The 19,270-nt window shown below is 42.4% G+C and overlaps 1 protein-coding gene across 2 annotated transcripts in view; it reads left to right on the top strand.

The window, feature by feature from the left end:
* The window catches only part of PRKG1 (protein kinase cGMP-dependent 1), a 531,163-nt gene that overhangs the window by 494,066 nt on the left and 17,827 nt on the right, over window positions 1-19,270 (top strand). For both annotated transcript variants that reach the window (XM_075109355.1, XM_075109356.1), the window contains exons 10-11: window positions 4,053-4,149; window positions 18,351-18,490. In XM_075109355.1, coding sequence (XP_074965456.1) covers window positions 4,053-4,149; window positions 18,351-18,490 — 237 coding nt within the window. The remainder of the gene's footprint in view (window positions 1-4,052; window positions 4,150-18,350; window positions 18,491-19,270) is intronic.

Here is a 19,270-nt window from a genome sequence, read left to right as displayed (position 1 = left end):
TCTGGTCCCCGCTGTACAAAAAGGATGTGGGCAGGCTGGAAGGGGCCCAGAGAAGGGCCACCAAGATGGTCACAGGAACGGGAAGCTGCCATACGAGGGTAGGCTGGGAGAGCTGGGTTTGTTCAGCCTTGAGAAAAGGAGGCTCAGAAGGGATCTCATCACCGTGTACCAGCACTTAAGGGGCAGCTACAAAGAAGATGGAGACTCCCTTTTTACACGGAGTCCCATGGAGAGGACAAGGGGGATGGACACAGGTTGCTCTTGGGGAGATTCCGATTGGACACGAGAGGGAAATGTTTCACAGTGAGGACAGTCACCACTGGAATAATCTCCCCAGGGAAGGGGTTGACTCGGCCACGTTGGGCACCTTCAAGAGTCGCCTGGACAGGGTGCTGGGCCATCTTGTCTAGCCTGTGCTCTTCCTAGAAAGGTTGGACTAGATGATCCCTGAGGTCCCTTCCAGCCTGGGATTCTGGGATTTTGTGACCTTAGTAATGTCTAATTCAACTAGAGTCAGAAAACCCCAGAGATCTCAGAATAGAAGATTTGAGCCTTGCATCTGCATAGCTCTAGGATGTCACTGAATGTGGGTGTGATGCTGCTCAGCGTTCATGCCTCTGAGCTTCCCTGAGATATCTTCCCAATACACCTCTTATCTATTAATTTAGGAACTTAAATCACCAACTCTTCCAGAAGTCAAAAAATAATTTTCTTTTTTTGAAAGGTCTCAGAGTACTGACACATGGCTGCATATTTACAATATAACCGCCTTTCTCATTAGACTGCGAAGTACCAGATGGGAAGAGGCTGTGGCTTCTGCGAAGTGGTACCCAGAAGAAATACGCCCTGACCTGGCACACATGTACTTTTCCCACAGAGTGCAAAGCTATTTCCTGGTCATCTTGCACAAATGTGGTCAAACTGCCTCTACCATTCATCCTATCTCTGTTATATTCCCAGCGAATAGCCCGAGCAACCTCCCCAGTATTTAGGCATAGCAGATTTCTTCAACCTGGTCCAGAACTGAACATTTTCCTACAGCCACACTTCTTCTGTTCTTCTTTGCGCTGTCCTCCCAATGCCTTGAAAGAGTCCTTTTTCTTTTGGAGATGATAGAATTAAGACATCACATATGTTTATTGCTCTAATTTTGTTGAGCAAGGAGCACGTGCTGCAAAACCCTACGAGTTTCTGTTTAGGGAGCGGCACGCTCAAGTTAAGGAAGTTGAAGGACAGAAGTTGAATTCATATTCTGAAATTTCAGGATGAGGACTATGCCCTGATTTCTGATTTAAGAGATGGCTTGGGAATATTTGCATTTTACTGTTTTTATTTAAGTGACTGAAGAGATTTATTCTTAAGCTTTGCAGAGCTGTTAGTTTACAGGATTTTGATTTGAAAGTGGACTTTGACCTTTGTAGCTGGGAATAAAACAGCATTCAGATGTGACTGTTGTTACTAAGCATGTGAAGGGCTTGCCTGCTTAATTTGACACGCGTTTTTGTTTCACTATATATTCTTGGCATTTCTTTTGGGTTTGGATGCCTGTTGCACAGAAAACTGCATCCAATTCGTTTTATATGCTTCATTGCACTTGTATGTGCGAGCTACACAAAAGCAGTCTGTCAAAGAGAATTAGCCAAGAGATTTCAAAAAGAGACCGCAATAATGCTGCAAGTACATTTTTTAAGCAAAATAAGTGAGCACTTTTTTTTACTTTAAAAGCCATCAGTGGAGCTTTTGGCTTCTGCAGCTCAACACACAAAATGATGAAGAAGTTGGGACTGGAATGGCAGATCCTGTCTGCCATTGAACCATGGGATTTTCAGAAGTGGTGGGATTTACAGAGGCTGGGGCTATGGTCCTGCTTGCCTTGCCAGCACCTTGCCATTCCTTACCTAGTTTTTGTCCTATCACATCACATGATGTGAACTATACATTGCTTTTGTAGGACTTTCAGGATAAGAGGTTTGTCTCCCCTCTCTGTCTCATTCTGATGCGCTGCTGTTTGGCATCTCTTATCGCCAGCTTGCTCAGCATTGAGAAATCCTCGCTAGTTGCCCGGGGCAGAAGGCAAGGTAGCTGGTCCCCTGCCTCCCTGGGAACAAGAGGTAGTTTATTTCCACATATTCTTTCCTGCCTCCTTCCACCAGGAAGGGAGGCTCCCGAGCCTTGGGCAAAAGTAATGCAGGGCTTCTTGACCTGAAGTTTTGCATCCATTTTTTGACTGTTGAATGGAAGTTTTCTATGCTGGGATTTCATATTCCTAGCAATGACAAATCATTAAGGGTACTTCACTGGTCAGGAACGTGAAAGATAACTCACGTGCTGTCTATACATTTACCATGGAAATTAGAGTCACCTCACTGCTCTGTCACCCCAAAAATGACATGTATGCTGTGATTTAGAAGGGAACGTATAAATATGTCTTTCCTTTAGCAGAGGTTTTTAGTGACAGGTTTAGTATGCACCTCATGATGAGTATATAGTGATCAATAAGCGGCTGTGTCACCCAAGGTTATCCCAAGTTCATAGCAGGCTTGGGTACTGATTGGTTTCCAAAATCGGATGCATCAGGCTGCTGTGGCCACAGGAGCAAGGTCACCGAGAGGATCTGGTGACAGTATAAATAATAAAGGAGAGCTTAAGTAACTTGTAGACAGCACCCCTGAGGTACAGTTGCGCTTTACTGCATTGGATTTGGGGCTTGATGATGTGACCTTTCACCCTCCTTGACACCTCTTTTTATTTTTCCCTTTTATCTTCAACTTTTTGTTGTTGTTGTTGCTTTCTTCCCCAATGTCATTGCAGTTTTAAATAGACTAAAGAAGGTGGTTTGAAGGGAATAAGTCAGTAAATAAATTCCATCCCATTATTGAATTAGAGACAGGCATGATGGACAAGGTATGTTAAAAAGATAGACAGGTGGATACATATGTATGATTGTGGCTAACACGATGATGTTTTGTCTTTACACTAGCATTATGATGCAGTAATGAAGCATCCAGGTGAAATAGTGGATTATGGTCTATCTGTTCATTGCAAGATATTATAGCTAAAATTAAGTACTGAAAACCAAGCCAACTCCCCCTTTAGAGCCTCCATGCCTCTCCATAATCCCGTCGATGCTCTTTTCCCATACAAGTCTGTGTCACCAGCGGCCAAAGGTTGTACACGCACGGGGACTTCTCCAGCAGCTGAATGTCAAACTTTATTGAGTGGGTGGATCCTGTTCATCCATTTCCCCTCCTAGCCTTTCTAAAAATACCATAAACCTTGACAAGGAGCTATTTTAGAGGAATCATATGCATGAGGATAGTCATGGGAAGCTTATTTTGGCAGGCTTGCATGTGTTCAATTTGCATGCTTCCTTAGTCAAGGGCTTGGTGAACTTGTGTTGCAAGCCAGTTGGACATGGGCTTAAGAGAGAGCATCTGGATTTTGGGACCTCCTGGGTTGGGACATCTACTCTGAGTGAGTTTACAGGAAGAAAAGAAGTGAAGATATTCTTAGAGGAATGTTGATATGTGACTGAAGTCATTCATTTCAGGCATTTGCACACCAGCCCGCAGCTTGTCGGATCTGATTTCATAAAACCTGGCTGTGATTTCTCTCCAGGGACCTTAATGATCTTGCCACTTTCAATAAACGTTTATAGAAACTACTGCCAGCCTGTGGATAAGAGAAACTCCTATGAGAGACTTTATTTTCAAAAAATACTTAAAGACACCCAAAAAACCCCACCCACAAGAAGATCAATAGAAAATACCAAAATGTAGCGTTTGCTGGGTAGCTGGAGCTGAATTGCAGTACCAGACATTCGCATTGTAGGCACGTTTGCTTTTCTCACTTGGAAAACCGTGAACATTGGAGCGATGCTATAATTGGGACCAGCAAAATGATGAGTGTGAGTAAAAGCAAACTGTAAAAGATAAGATGGAAATTAAGCAGGTAAAGGCTATTCCACGCTCATGCCATTCGGGTACAGTATTGTACAGTACTCATGTTTGCACCTCTAAGAAATTTCCATTTTTTCGCATAAAAAAATCCAGATACGAAGCTGAAGCTGCTTTCTTCGCCAACCTGAAACTGTCTGATTTCAACATCATTGACACCCTTGGAGTCGGAGGGTTTGGACGAGTTGAGCTGGTAGGTAACCTTTTCTTCTTTGAAGTTTGCGTGATGTCCCAGAATAAATACTGTGTTATGAGTATTTTAATTTTTCTTTGTTATTGCACCCAAATAACTGGAAGAAAATTATGTGATGGGATTAGATATTTTCTAATGGTTGAAAAAAAGCTGAATTATATTTCCTGGTAAATAAAAATGTATGAATAAATGCTTTGCAATAACCAAGAAGAATTCATGTACTAGCCTGAGAGAGGAGCACACATCATCTCTTTCCAAGTGGTCTTATGTTCATGGCATTGATTGCCTTTTACAAACAACCTGAAGAGTTGTGCAGCTGTTACGTGCTAAGATTGAAAGAGCAGCCTAAAATCTTACTTAGCCAAAACTGGCATAAATAGTACGATGTCTGTTTTAAGCAGTTTCTAATTCTGGTCTAGAGATGGATCTTCATTATCACAAAAGCTGTAGATTCAATGTCTGAACTATGGCAACACTTCACAGAAAGCTACTTTTTTTTTTTTTTCAGAATTTTAGAGAAAGGGAAGAATCTGAGCTTGCTTTTTGCTCTGCTTGGATTTAGAGCTCTGTAGTCTGTTTTAAAACAAAGCTTGAGTGGGAGGAGACTGAAACAGCAGCCGTTGTGTGATCCATTTGTCATATTGTGTGAATACAAAAACTTATAATAGAAAGAGGGAGCTTAGTTTATATCACAGGGCTGACCACGGAGGAGCTTCTGATACTGGCCACCAGTACAGTATGTTAGGAGCTCCTGTAAGTTAGGGCAGAAAAGTGAAGAGTTACTGCTGTCATCATGAAACTTCAGGGAAATCCCCACTCCATAACCCTGCAGGAACCAAACGTGCTTGTAGTGCTGGGAACTGGAAAACTGGCAAAAAAGAAGTGTTTCAGTGATTATTTGTGACGTAATGGGTAAATTCTGTGTTAAAAGTGTGACTCGCCCTTCCATGTGATTTATTTCTGACTTTCCCTGTTTAGATGTATGTGAAATAGTGTGGAGGAGAGCACATCCGTGAGAATGCTAGTCCCTTCCTGGGGTTGGTGTGTTTGTTCGATATTAGCAACTGTTGTTTTGGAAGACAGTCATGACAGCTCACGCGTAGCCTGGGAAGGCTGTCCTTGCCCCGCTCCTTCTATAGCCATGTGCTGCGGAGAATGCTTTAGAGCAGGGGTGTAATTTGGGCTGTGCTCAGCCTCCCTTTTGAAGACCCTTCCCCCTGTGTTGACAACAGCATAAAGCTCGGGAGATTTGTCTCCTAAATTAACATCACCGCTGGCTTCACCGCCTGAGGTGACCTGTAGTGAGGGACCCATTAGTTTGGGGCTTGTTTTGAATCTCATGGAGGGCCTTGTGAGGTTTGTTTTGATTTTTAAGGCTCTTCTGATACATGCTGTTAAGCTTTGAAAACTTCAAGATCTTTCTGGGAAGGTGCATGCATTTGTCTTCGTGAGGGATCGTTTGTGGGGCCCTCAAACCACGCAAATACAAAACCAAATTGGACTGTGCTGTTGATGGCCATGGGCCGGTCACAGAATCCCAGAATCCCAGGTTGGGAGGGACCTCAGGGATCATCTAGTCCAACCTTTCTAGGAAGCGCCCAGTCTAGACAAGATGGCCCAGCACCCTGTCCAGACGGCTCTTGAAGGTGCCCAACGTGGCTGAGCGGCAGCTTCCCGTTCCTGTGACCATCTTGGTGGCCCTTCTCTGGACCCCTTCCAGCCTGCCCACATCCTTTTTGTACAGAGGGGACCAGAACTGTGCACAGCGCTCCAGGTGTGGCCTGACAAGCGCTGAGTAGAGCGGGATGACGACTTCTTTCTCTCTGCTGGCGATGCCCTTTTTGATGCAACCCAGCATCCTGTTGGCCTTCTTGGCCCCAGCAGCCACTGTTCACTCATGTTGAGCTTCCTGCCCACCAGGACCCCCAGGTCCCTTTCCACAGAGCTGTCCTCTACCTCTGGCTGCTCACAGCGTTAACTTGGAATCTTTAAGATGTTGACAAAAAATAAATCTTACTGATGCGTGACACTCGCTCAGGTGTGAGGAAGAGCAGGACTGGACATGCTCTGTCACTTCAATGTATCAGATCACAGTCTAGGTAGAAATATTGAAATCTGAGATGTCCAAGTCTCAGAAGCCTCCACGAAGCCCTGGGGCCACCTACGCAGTCTGCAGAAGGCTCCTGATGGGAGAAATGTTTCCCCTCTTCTAAGCAGAAAAATGCTGGTTAAGGTAGTTTTCTGTAGTTCTTAAAAAATACTGAATTACATGCAGAAGGATAAAAGATATTTAAAAGTTTAGTTCAACACTCTGGATTTTATTAATTTTCTTTACCACCGAGAGAAATTTTGTTCTTAAAACAAGAACTTATTCTTTCTGTCAAAACTGAGCCTAGAATTTCTACCTCTTGCTTCTATCTTCTCCATGAAAAATATGTTTTATAATTTCAGGCTAAAAAATGAACTACTGCAAAATGTATCGGAGGAATAGACTCTTCTATTGCTTGTATGTGTTACGGTAGCCTGCTGGTTCACAGCAGCATTGAAATTTGTTCCTGGAAAACGTTAATATATTTGTGTTTTCCAAGAGTATAATTGATCAAATAAATAAAGTACATGTGAGGAGGAGGATTTTTATAGCTTAACCTTGGCTGCTGTGGGCAAGCCCCCCCAGGGCATCTCTGTATCCTTCGAGAGGGCAATTGGTGGTGTCTGGTTGGAAACTGGAATGTCTCAGGCTTAGTTTGGGTCTTCCGGGCCAAGAAGGAATAACACTCCCATTGGCCTGCGTCTTAATTTCCAGCTGTGCTTTGTATCAATATACGCAGATTTTCCAGACACCTCTGTGAATGCTGCCCATTTGGAGAGGTCACCCCTTCAATGCATTTGTACACATGTACATGGCTTTTAGGTGAGACAGCCTAAAATTTAAATCATTTTCAGTTCTATGGAGATTACATGCGGAATACCTTTTTTGTCTTGCTTTTCTAGGTAGTTCCATTTTTTGTATGTCAAGAAACATTTCCAACAGATTTGCATTGGTGTTGTACGTCATTTGCTCAATTTTTTGATGGCTACCTGATGGCTCTTGCAACATGCCTTGTCCTTATGGATGTTTTTCTTCTTCATCATCCCCACGTGGTCTATGTGATCAGCTTTTATCCAGGCTTCTCTCAAGGGCAGAAAACAGCTGAGTAGTGGCTCTGTTTTTTGAGACAGGGACCAGCTCTTCCACTGGAGCAAGAGCAAATAAATGCTTACAGCAGGACCTGTGTGATCCTGAATGTTTGAAAAGCAAACAGGCGGGTTGGAGAGACCACAGCCTGCCCAGGGCCAGCCGGTGCCACATTCCTAGGACAACCCTCCACATTTTGGAGGGCTGCCAAGTAGGTGCAAGCTGCTCCAGGACACATCTCGCCCAGCTGGTGGACACCTCCCTTAGCAGGGCAGAAGGAAAACAGTAGGAGTGACTTCTTGTTTTTTAATAGCACGGATTAACAGATGCATCCACTATTTTTTGCAACTCAGCTTCTCAGCACTGTGTCAACTGAACATCTTCTGTGTTGGGATCCAGGTGCCTCATTAATACTTTGGAATAGGGAATGAGTAAGTCATCTCAGGTTCATATCCCACCAAGCACTGCTTTGCAGAGGACAGGGATGTAGGTCAGGTGTCCTCAGCCTTCATAAATCATCTCTCCTGAACTGTATTGCACTTGTCTTTGTTCTTTAATTTCTATTTAATTTAAGTGCTGTGTTTCTAATCACCTGCCCCAGGTCAGTTATTTTGGATTTAAATCAAGATTATTTTAGGCAACTCTGAAATGAATGTACTGGAGTATCTGAACATATGGGGTTAGAGTCGTTGATGTGAAATCAGTTCATGTGGGTGTTGGCAGAGCACAGGTAGACTGAAAATCAGGTCCATGCCTGAAAATGTGCCTTTTTGTTATATTGATTTACACAGTTATCACTTCCAACAGTCACTCAGAGGTGGAGGAAGAAGATTTTAAATCACTCCTGTTGCTATAAAATTGCAAAAGTAATACACTTTCTCCACACCCCATCACAGGCTTGATTGAGACTTGGTTTCAGCTACATCTCTGTTCACTTCTCAGGGCAGATACACCAGTGAAAACCTATAGACTTACCCACCATCCCTGCACATATGCAAGCTTGGAGGGAGCGGTGACTTCTGCACTCCTATGGGTAGCTGATGGCGTGGGACATCCTGAAGGTGGGAGGCTATAGGCAGATTAAGGATAGTCTTAGTTTTTAGCCGTGACTTGACAAAACATTTAATCATATGTTTTAACATGCAGCATTTTAGCAGAAATCAGTGGCACTTAAAGCACGTATTTCAACCATATGGTCATTAAACCTTGGTCTGGAAGGGACCTAAAGAGATCGTCATCCAGGCAGAGTCAAATATACCTAACCACTTCTGACCATGCTTCCCTAATTTATTGTTGAAGTGTTTAGGGAAGGATGTTCCCAGGAAGGTTTTTCCTAATATTTAACACCTCCCTGCTGTAGCCTGTAGTAGGCTTGAAATACAAATACATATGACCCTTGATGTTGGGTTGTTGTGTATTTGAAGACCATTATCATGTGAACCTGAAGAACTCTGTTCTTTAAAAGAACAAATGTGCTTCTTTCATGTTTTCTAGGCCTGTGATCATTCTTGTTCCTCACTCTCCAGCTGGTTCTCACCTCTTTGGAGTAATGCCTAAACCAGGCATGTTAGTCTAACCTGGACCTTCCTCTGCTCAGGTAGAGCTGGACAACAAGGTGCAGCATTTTGCCACTACTAAGTGGTGTCCCTTTTATTTTAAGTCATCACTTCAATTTGTAAAAAAGAGTTTGAATCCTCTTGCTTTTCTGAAAAGTGCTCCCAGCCCTCTCTGACTTGATTTTAATAGGTGCAAAGTTAATAACATTCTTCCTGTTTCATAATCCAAGCCATTAATGAAATTGTTTTATGGTGCCATATACTAGACAGACCCCCTTGAAGTTCTTTTGGCTTGATGGTGGCCACTAAAAGCTAAACTCCTTTACAACATGGAGATTAATAAAGACGTACACATAACAATAAAGCCTTAATTTCAACCACATTTTACTGGGGCTATACAGACCTTTTTAAAATGGACAGTACAGCATTTTTCTTTTTTATTCATGTTTTAAGAGAAATCTGGCCACAGATTATAAAGTGCAATCAGACATGTTATAGCCTCTAGCCTGTTTTGTAAACAAAACCATTAGTAAATTAATTAGATGATGAGGAAAAAAACCTCCATAATTATCTTCCAATAGACTGACAGATGCATAATTCAGATATTTATTAGTGGAAATTTCCAGTTGCATAGCTTTCCTTTTGTTCCAGCTATTATGAAACTTTTTATTAGGAAGATCAGTCTTCTCTTTGAAATCGCTTAATTTTTATTTTTAATTGTCAGAAATCCTTTGGCCTCCCTCATTCTGAAAGAGTGGGCTTTTTGGGTGCCATCAAGGTGAAGAAACTGAGATTTAAGTGAGGGATTTGAAGATCTGCTACCTGAGTAAATTCCACGTTCACCTGGCAATGAAACTACTGCTACTGAGCTGAGCAAAATGCTGGTTATGAAGATTTGGCCCTTTTTTTCCCTTCCCTTCTTAACTATATGCAGGATGCTTAATATTAATGATACTGTCAGATGGGGCTGAACCACTGCAGAGCTTTTGTTTTTGTTTTTTTTTTCTTTGATTTTTAATTCCTAATGGGATTAAATACATCCTTTGTAGATGGAAACATAATCTAGGGGCTTGTCTGTTCATGGAAAGGATGTTGTCAAAGTTTGGAAAAATGAGATGCCATTTGTAGCCCGTCAAATATTGTCTGAGGCTAGATCAGGATATGAGCTGTCAAGCCGGAGGCTTCAGCTCTGGTCGGAGGCAGGAATAAGATGTAAAAATAGGTGCTATATTGAGGACAAAGCCAAACTGAGGAGCGGGGCCGGATCACATATGAGGTTGGAGAGTTTAGGTCTATCTGATATTTTCAAGAAACTACAGTAATGAGTTTTTCCATTTGGTTTCACATATTTTATCTATATAACCCTTCTTCTCCTATTTACTTTTTATTGGAATGATTTTATGCATGAAGCAGTTTACATTCCTTGCTGCTCTTCAGCCTTCTCCTTCTAGACATTTTTGAAAAATAGTATTTACTTCTGGGCTGTATAAAAAGATGCAAATTTTAGTACATTTCCCAATGGCCTTGCTTATAAAAAACTTAGTTGTGCATGTCATCAAGCATTGAATTGCAATTTTCAATACAGGGATCAAAACATAGAATTACAGGGTTTTACCACAGTCCAGTATTTGATTAAGCAACTTTAATTGTTGAACAGCTGAGGTTTTCTAGGGACTGTGCTTTTTTCAGTGTATACTTAGGTGTATTCATAGAGTGTAATTCTGCAATTTATTTTCCTGAAAAGTCCCATAGTACTCAGATTGAGATACGATATTTAGTGTTTTCCCAACCAGCTGAATCAAGACTTTTTCAAAGAGAATAAGGTCACTGTCATGGACAGGTTCCACCCTGCTACCCACTTGTAATTAATTCTTGATTCATCCTGCATAATTTCAGTCTACTGTATATCCTAAAGACTTGATTTTTACTCCATTATTATTTTTCTTTCCATCTTAGGTCTTTTTTTTTTTTTTAAGTCTTAGCTTATTTTCTAGTCTAATCCAGTCCGATCACCGTTCCTGTTTGCACGCAGCTGACCCAAAACTAATATGATGTTGAGCATGAGGTGGAAAGGATAGTGAGAAGCACCAGGTGGCATGCCTGTAATTTGGATATACAAACCACAATTTCTGTCTCAGTCTTAGGTTAGGAGAGTGGCTGAATCTGGCCTTAAGGACATATGCAAAGTACCTTCAAAAGCCTAAAGGAGAGATCTGCAATACTGAGCACCACAGTAGGCTTTGAGGCATAAATACAAGCAAGATATTCCCTTGCTTACCTAATTACAAGAAATGCTAGGAAGAAAGCAAGTTGCAAGGCAAAGAGTATTATGGTGGGGAAATCTCTTTCATTCTGGAAGAACATAAATATATTTAGTACTAAAAGCGTGCTGTACTCTTTTGCTGGGGGGGAGAAGGCACAGCTTTGTTCATGCAGCAGTTCAGCTGTTGGGATTAGGAGAGCTCAGCTTGCAAGTGCTGCGCTCGGCAACAGCTGCTGCTATTTTTGTCAGTTTGAATGCATCTAGCTGGGAAATGGTGGAAAATAAAGGACCTTAGACATATCCAGCAAGCAAAAGCATTTGCACTTCAGTTCCTGAGCGCTGCAGTTCAGTCAGTTATTATTTACCATGATACAAAGATATTCACGTTTCATGATAGCACTGATTTGTAGCTCCATTATATCCGAATAATACACACATAGCCAAATACACAGCTAGCAAAAGCCTTTGGAAAAGCATCTTTGTCGTTATAGAGGTATCGCCATGCCCACACGGGGAGTTCAACAGGAGACATGAGCAACAAGAAACTTGTCTGGGAGTCATGGACAGAAGAGTTCAAGAAAAGCTTCTGTCCAGCTCCTAAAAGCTCACCATTACTGCGTGTTTAGGAAAATGCCACATCTCCAGAGTAAATGAAATATTTTTTACTTGCACAAGCTCAGCTCCCTGTGTGTGTTCCCATTTAGCTGGGAGGCCAGCCAGCTCCCCTGAAGATCACAGAAAAGGCTCATGAGCAAGGGTTTTGTGAGCACGGTGTCCAGACACTGAAAGTTAATGTTCAAATACTTCCATTATATCAGCGAGAAGAAATCTGGGGTTCTTTTAGTGGCAAACACCATTGCAGTTGTAACCTCTGTCTAGCTGCCAAAATGCAGGAAGGATAAACTATAAATACAAATATGTGTTCAGCTCTGCTTTCATGCCCTTGGGTCTGTTGCTTTTTCATGGCTTCAAGGGTCTGCACAGGGTACCATCATGGCAAATATTATCTGTAGCACCTCCCTGAGGAAAAAACCATAATTGTAGAGCTTCTTGGAAAACCCATGGCTGTGCATGAGCTGTAACTCACAGGCACAACATCTGCAGTCATGGAAATTCAGAAAATCGGGAGAGGTTCTTTGCTGTCTTCTCCTAGAAGATCACGCAGGAAGAGATGACCAGGCGTTAATGAGCTAAGTGCAGTTAAAAGTAGCATATCCTCAGGCTAGATATGGAAAGGTTCAGCCATCTCACTAGTCTTCACTGAAAATAAATCCTTCTTTTGGGGATTGTTCTACATCCTGGTAAATATTTATTAACGTTTACAGATTCTCAAGGTCAGCGTGCATCGTATCAGTTCAGCTCTCAGTGGAGTTGCACGGAAATTGTTCACATTGCAGACTATATGTAATACACATATATGATTTATAGTAAATAGAGACAGAGAAAAAGGAAGGATAAAAAAATACAGATACACCCGTTTACTCTTTTTTTTTTTTTTTTTTTTGCATTGAGGCCTGGATTTTGTCTCATCCATATCAAATTTCCCGGGAAGTCTGAGAAAGCACTAAGGTGTAAAACCACATTTATTTGTATATGACTTATAGCTGTGTTTAAAAAAAAAATCCGGCCTCAAGTGCACAGTGTGTTTTGGAAGTTGCAGAAGTTTATACACCATAAAGCAAAGCAATGCATTTGGAGCAGTTCAGACATTTTCATATAAGCACAAGGAGCCCAGGAGAAGCCAGTTGAGGTCTAATGAAACAAGGACTTGGAAAAGCAGGAGAGGTTGGATCTCTTTCTCTTGTCCTCCTCTTTCTCCTTCTTCTCTCCATCTCTCCTTCTCCTCTTCTTTTCTCTTCCTCTCTTCTCCCGTGTTTGCATCTTGTCCCAATCTTGTAGCATTCCTCTTCTATTCAGCTCTCTGCCAAGACATCTTCAGACCCTTCGTGTTGAACTTTTCCTAATGAAGCAGCAGTATTTTCTCAATGCTGAGAAGTTAAAGGTCATCCTGTGAATTCAATTTGTTAGCAGCAAAATTAAGCCCTTTTCCCTGCTGTGTTGTCGAGTCCTCTTTGAGAGAACTTCTGGTTGAACGTATTTTCGGATAGTGACCCATTGGTGTGGGTTTGCTCAGGGGTAGCTTTGTTGCAATGACTCAGACTGCCAAAAAACCACCTAGTGACATGGGAATGGGGCATCACGCTGAAGCACAGCCAAAGAGGGGATGATGAGGCCATGACACCAGGTGGATGGCAATCCCCAAGTGACACGCAACTGCGAGGCATCTGGGGAGAGGGCAGCTTTGGGGCTGGCACAGAAGAAAGCTGCTTGCTTTAACTCCTGTCCACTCCAGTGTTGCGGGGCTTCCTTGCTGGAGAGGTCTGGAAGGGTGTCACATGTGGAGGACAGGAATAGCTGCCTCTTCATGAGGTTGGCAATCGCTGTGAGATCACGTGATGGGAAGGGGCTAGTTGAAGATGCAGCCACGGCTCCACATCTAAGCGTGATATCCCATCGTGGCAGTGCTTGGACCAGAATATTTTGCAAAATATAGATTTAGGTGCATTTTTATGTTATATTTATATTATATGTGCATATATATCTATATGCCGTGTATTTTTATAGAGTTATATATTTATATTTTTGCTTATACGTATGCAAAAATGTACGTGCAAAATACGTATATATGCAAAATGAAAGCAGCTATTTCTTACTCTATTTTGCTTTTACAGTTGGCTCGTTTAGTAATAAACAACATTTCTGCTGTTATTTTTGTCACTGGGATGCAGTTTGTTTCCTGGATCAGAATCCTGCAGAACCACCTCATCTAATTAATTTTACCCCTTCCCTCTCTAGTTTTGTACATCACCTCTTTAAGGAGGCGTTTGGGCTTTATTTAACTATGCTCCCTATTGCATTTTCTTGTCTTTTGGAGAGAAAATGTATTCCTGTTCCACAACTGAAAGAGCTGGTATTCTCCCCCGGAGGCTCACGTGTAACAGAGAGGGCAAGAGCTCAGGCAGAGTCACCGGGAAGGAGTCCAACCAGGAGAGCATCAGTAGTAACTACAGCTTTACAAGGATTCACTATTTTGGGAATTTCTGCAGGAGAAAGGGTGGCATGGGTCTGTTCTCGGTGGAGGTCAGCTATTCAGCCTGCTTTCCTTTTTGGGATTAAGTCCATGCAAGTTGAGGCAGGATTGCAGCCACAGACCATGTGCCAGACGTAAGTGATGAGATGGAAAACGGAAAGCTGAAACGTCTGTATGAAGGTGGAGAGAAAGGGAAGGAGTATACTCAGTGCTATAAATTGTATTTCTAATATTTTCCTGCCACTGGGCCTTTCAGCAGATACACGACTTTAATATTATCATTGAATGTGAACATCTCCAGCGGCCTTGATATTTGCTCCTACCATTAGTGCACTGAATCTCCGAGAGATTTTGGAGATTTCTGTGCTGGTGAAAGGGCAATGACTGGGTAAGGTCAATGTGAGGAGAGGAGTGAAAAAAGGAGGAGGGAAGTGACCAGAAATTCTTTTAACTTGCAAAAAAAAAAAAAGGGTTGAGAGGTATGGAGGTTGGTGGTTGCCTTGTGTCCATCCATTTAGTGGCTCAGCCACTCTCAGAGAAGAGCGATTGAAATGCAAGGCTCTGGCAGGTCTCTGCTGAATCAATAGACCCAGGGCCTTTGAAATATAAGGTATTGCTTCCAAGTGGATGGAAGCTGATCTCGTCAGCTGTGTAGCAAGGACGGCGCCTTTGCAAACTGCTTGCCTTGGAAAACATCACACGTTTCCCCTTTCTGAAGCATCTTGGAGACTTTTGTGGTGGGTTTCTTTGGGAGGCTGAGCTTCCTGCCCAACGTACCCCCTCCTTCTGAGCTGAGAGTCAAAGTCCTTGTGGCTTCTGTGGCTCCCTGAGCTATTTTTCGCATTATAACTGGAGAACAGGGTGTTCTTAGCAGGCCATTCTCATCTTCTCAACGTTAACTCTTCCTTGTTTTGTTTTGATTTTTTTAAATAAAAAGTCCAGATGACCCTGCATATTTTTTTTCTACTTTTGAAATGAGATGGTGATTAGACACAAGGGGTTTTTTCCATCAAATATCATGAGCTTAATATTATGAATTACTGTTTGTAAGAATAATAGAAATGACCTGGAGCTCCCCAGCTTTGCATCATGAAAGTAGTCCTCACGGTTACCACGTTTGGCAGAAACAGCAAAGCAAGGGAGGGCTCGGTCATGTTGAAGAAGGTGAAGTTTGCAGGATTCATCTTCCAGGTGGACAAACAGGTGATCCAAAATGTAAGCCTTAGATTTTGTACCTTGGCAGCTTGTTCTGGTGCATCCGCACGTTTAATGCAAATCAATCCCCCCGCGCTCTCAAACTCTCACAAATCCTCTGCATTATGAAGCATGACAGGAGTGGGAATGGAAAATGGATCTAAATTCTCCTGTGGCATTAGGTCAAAGTCTTGCATTAGCTAAATGTAGCCGCCTGATTGTTCTATATTTAAATATTTGTGCCAGTGTTAACATTATCAAACACCAAATAAAACCACTGCCTTCTGCTTCCTCATGGTAATTTCCTTTCCTGTACTTATTCTGAAGCTGTGCAGGTATGTATAGGAAAGCAGGTTACTTCCCCAGACTTTCCATCATGCACCCAGACATTCCTGAAAAAACAGTAATTAATTAAAGAAATAGCCTTTTTAATGAAAGACACAAAAATTAGGTCGTCAGAATCCATGGTATTAAAATCATAATACCAGAAGGGGACACACTGGGATTTATTCATACTATGCTTTCTTATATTTAAATATTGGCATTTATTCATCTGAGCCTCCACTAGGTTGTTGTGTTTATTTTTGACACTGATGTCTAGTACAGATTAAGTAGGAAAATACGAATGTATGTTTCAAGGAAGTTTAGAGTTCTAAATACCAGGGGTTTTTTTTGTTGTTTTTGGTTTTAGTTTTTTGTTTTGGGGGTTTTTTTTAACATTTTGTGTCCAAATTGACCAAGAAGTGTTCAAATTTGCTACTGGAGCTACTTTCTTGCATGCATTGTTCATTATTATTTGTCTGTGAACAGCCTAACCTTAAAAAATACAGGCTGAAAGAAAACAAATCTGGTCTGTAATATCTAATAGGGATTTGCACAGACTTTTGTTTGAAGTAATTTGTGTGGCAGCTGATTGCACTTGTCTGTCACAAGATGGACAGGTCGGATGGGAAACCATGCAATCTGGATTGCCATCAGAAGCAGGAGTGCTAAATTCTCCAGAGTATATGCTTAGTCATAGTAAACCTTAATTGATTTTTTTTTTTGCAAATTTTAGCAAATTCTGCTCAGCCCAGATTTTACCTGAATTTTCATCATGTATTCATTCCCTGCGTGTCACCTCACTTCTCTCCCTCCTCCCCTGAAACAGCCTGGTTCAATTTAGATTGAATAATGTCAAATAATTTACATCAAACAGTTGAACTAAAGTCCATATGCCATTTACTCATAATGAAACAAAAAAACCCCAAACCCTAACCCCAAAGCAAAAATGTTTTTATTGCTTTCAGTCTGCCATAAATGCAGAACTTCTTTCTGCTCTGAGCCGTGGTTGTACCACATCACGAGGGTAGCCCCGTGTAGCACCGGTACAATAAATAACTGGGCAGCCCTACTGCATAGGTGAGGAAAACTGTTGTTCTTCATTTTATGTGGATTGTTTAGGTCTCTGTACCCTGTCTTCCCAAAGCTTAAATGGCAAACACAGGCTTTGTGCAAAGCTAATAATTACAAGTCTCAGTGTGAAATTCAAAACAGCACCTTTGGTAAAAGAAAAGCTTCATGTGGGCTTGGAAGTGCTTGTGGCTGTGGGGAAAATAAGAATCCACAATCTGGGGACCGAAACCCCAAGCGGTTTTAAAACAGATAGAGAAATACAGGCACACATACACACATACGTATTGAAGAACTTATGATGAAAACTTTGGCTCTCATTTATTAGGGTTTATTCTGAATCACTTGTGGTGGTGTTGGAAATCTGTTTGCCAGCTGAGAATCAGCCTTTTGGGTTTGATTTCCTTAAGCTATATGTCTCTTTGTGGACATGAGTACCACCTTGATTTCTGACAGAGGCAGGGTGCTGAGGATACCATCCCCCCCCTTGCATTTTCTCTGCAACGTGAACCATTACGTGAACAAAGCAAGCACAGAGGAAGCTGTTCGAGGTTATGGTGTGCAGCCTGAGAAAAGTGTGGAAGGTGCCATGTCTCATATCAGCCCGCATTTCTGTTACCAAGAAAATATAAAAATAGATATTACATTAAATAAATAGCAATTGCATGAATGTTGTCTCCTAACCTAAAAGGCAAGCTGTATTTCTGATGGGGCTAGACAACAGACAAGCCGCTTGTCTACTGGCTGAAGCCAAATTCCTACAAGAAAACCAAAATAGAAGTCGCTAAATGGCACCTCTTACTGTAAAGGGGGAAAAGCATTTAACTGGCAATATTACTGTGAGCAGCTGCTGAGGGAATTTAGTAAACTAAGCAGCCTGGTAGGTCAATAACAAGGTTTCTTTCTCATTTGGTGGTGACTAAGAGGGGATGGCCAAGACGGAAAGGATGGCCGTGTTCCAGCTGTCTGGGGGAAGGGTACTGGTCCCTCAGAGCGGGCTGGGGATGGCTCAGGGTTCAGAAGTTACCAGGGTTACACCGGCAAGCAAGCAAACAACTCCCTTCGACCTCGTCTCAGGAAATCGGGCTAAAAATAGGTTGCTGAGGCTTAAGGTTAAAAGTAAAAACGTGACCAAAGAGTGCCGTTGAAAAGCCAGCTCTTCTCATCCTCTACAAATATCCAAGGACTGCATTTTGCCTGCCAGAGCCAGTGCATTTGTAACTAGCTGTAGAAAAAGGCTTTGTTCAACTTGTACGTTAGCTAGCAACATCTTCTGACCTGAGAGTAACGCTGATGGTTGGGTTTTCCCTGAAACACATGGAGTTTTAGGAATGGCTTTTCAATTTAGCAATAGGCCAGATATTTAGAAACCTGGTTCACACTGAAGTGAAGCTGATGACTGAATAAGTGAGAGGAATTATTTGAAGGTAGGGTGGTGGGATTAGTGGGTCCCCACGCAGCTGGACTGTCACAGCTTGGCAGGGAGATGCGCCCTGCTTCTAACCGTTGCATTTGCCTGCTTTACCCAAGGTCCAGTTGAAAAGCGAAGAATCGAAAACATTTGCCATGAAAATACTGAAGAAACGTCACATAGTGGACACGAGGCAGCAGGAGCACATCCGCTCGGAGAAGCAGATCATGCAGAGTGCGCACTCGGACTTCATCGTGAGGTACCGTCCCGCTGCCTTACGCGCTGCTGTGGGGGAGCGAAGCACAGCTGATCTGGGCATTTCATAAAACAGCATAGGAATAACCCATCCATCACTAGCAAACCCTTCAGCCATAGCTTCCCTGCAAGGGACTGCAGATACAGCTGTGGAATAAGGTCTTCTCCAGGCAAACATGAGATTACTCCTGCTCATGGGGGACATCCACACAAGCCTAAACTTAACGCATGTCTTAACTGGTTTGCGTTGGCCCTATGCCATGCCTGCATGGCTTTGTGGCTCCTGCAGCAAGCACACCCCTAGCCTGCAGCGGGGACAGAGCTTGCCGATGCCTGTGGGTAACGTGCTATGTGGACATTCACAGCGTGACTCGGTGTTGCTCCTGCTCAGGGTTAATTTTCCCCTTTTTTCTGATTTTCTAAATATTCCTTCCCACAAAGTAAAGCTGGAAGGCAGGGTTTAATCTTTTGAGATCATGTGCTGCCATGTGAATAAGTAGTTGTATCCAGCACTTCTCTTCAGGGTGTGTTAGATACAGCTCAGTGTCCCTTGACTCATCATGGGCAAATGCCTAAACCGTATCGCTCCCCAAAACCTAAGCAGATGCAGTTCTTCAGTGAATAAAATCAGGTGCCAGGCATTTTTGTTTGTTTTAACCCTAAGAGAAAAGTTCTCTAACTCTTCAAGGGTTGTGAGTATCTGTCAGCAAGAAGCAAAGATGCTTCTTTATATGTTTTAGGTCACATTAAGAGTAGGGGGTGGTGAGGACCTCTGGCAGGGCAA

Source organism: Phalacrocorax aristotelis, chromosome 14, assembly GCF_949628215.1.
Source record: "Phalacrocorax aristotelis chromosome 14, bGulAri2.1, whole genome shotgun sequence".
NCBI lineage: Eukaryota > Metazoa > Chordata > Aves > Suliformes > Phalacrocoracidae > Phalacrocorax > Phalacrocorax aristotelis.
Note: the sequence above shows the minus strand (reverse complement) of the source record. Positions and strands in the feature narration are given on the sequence as shown.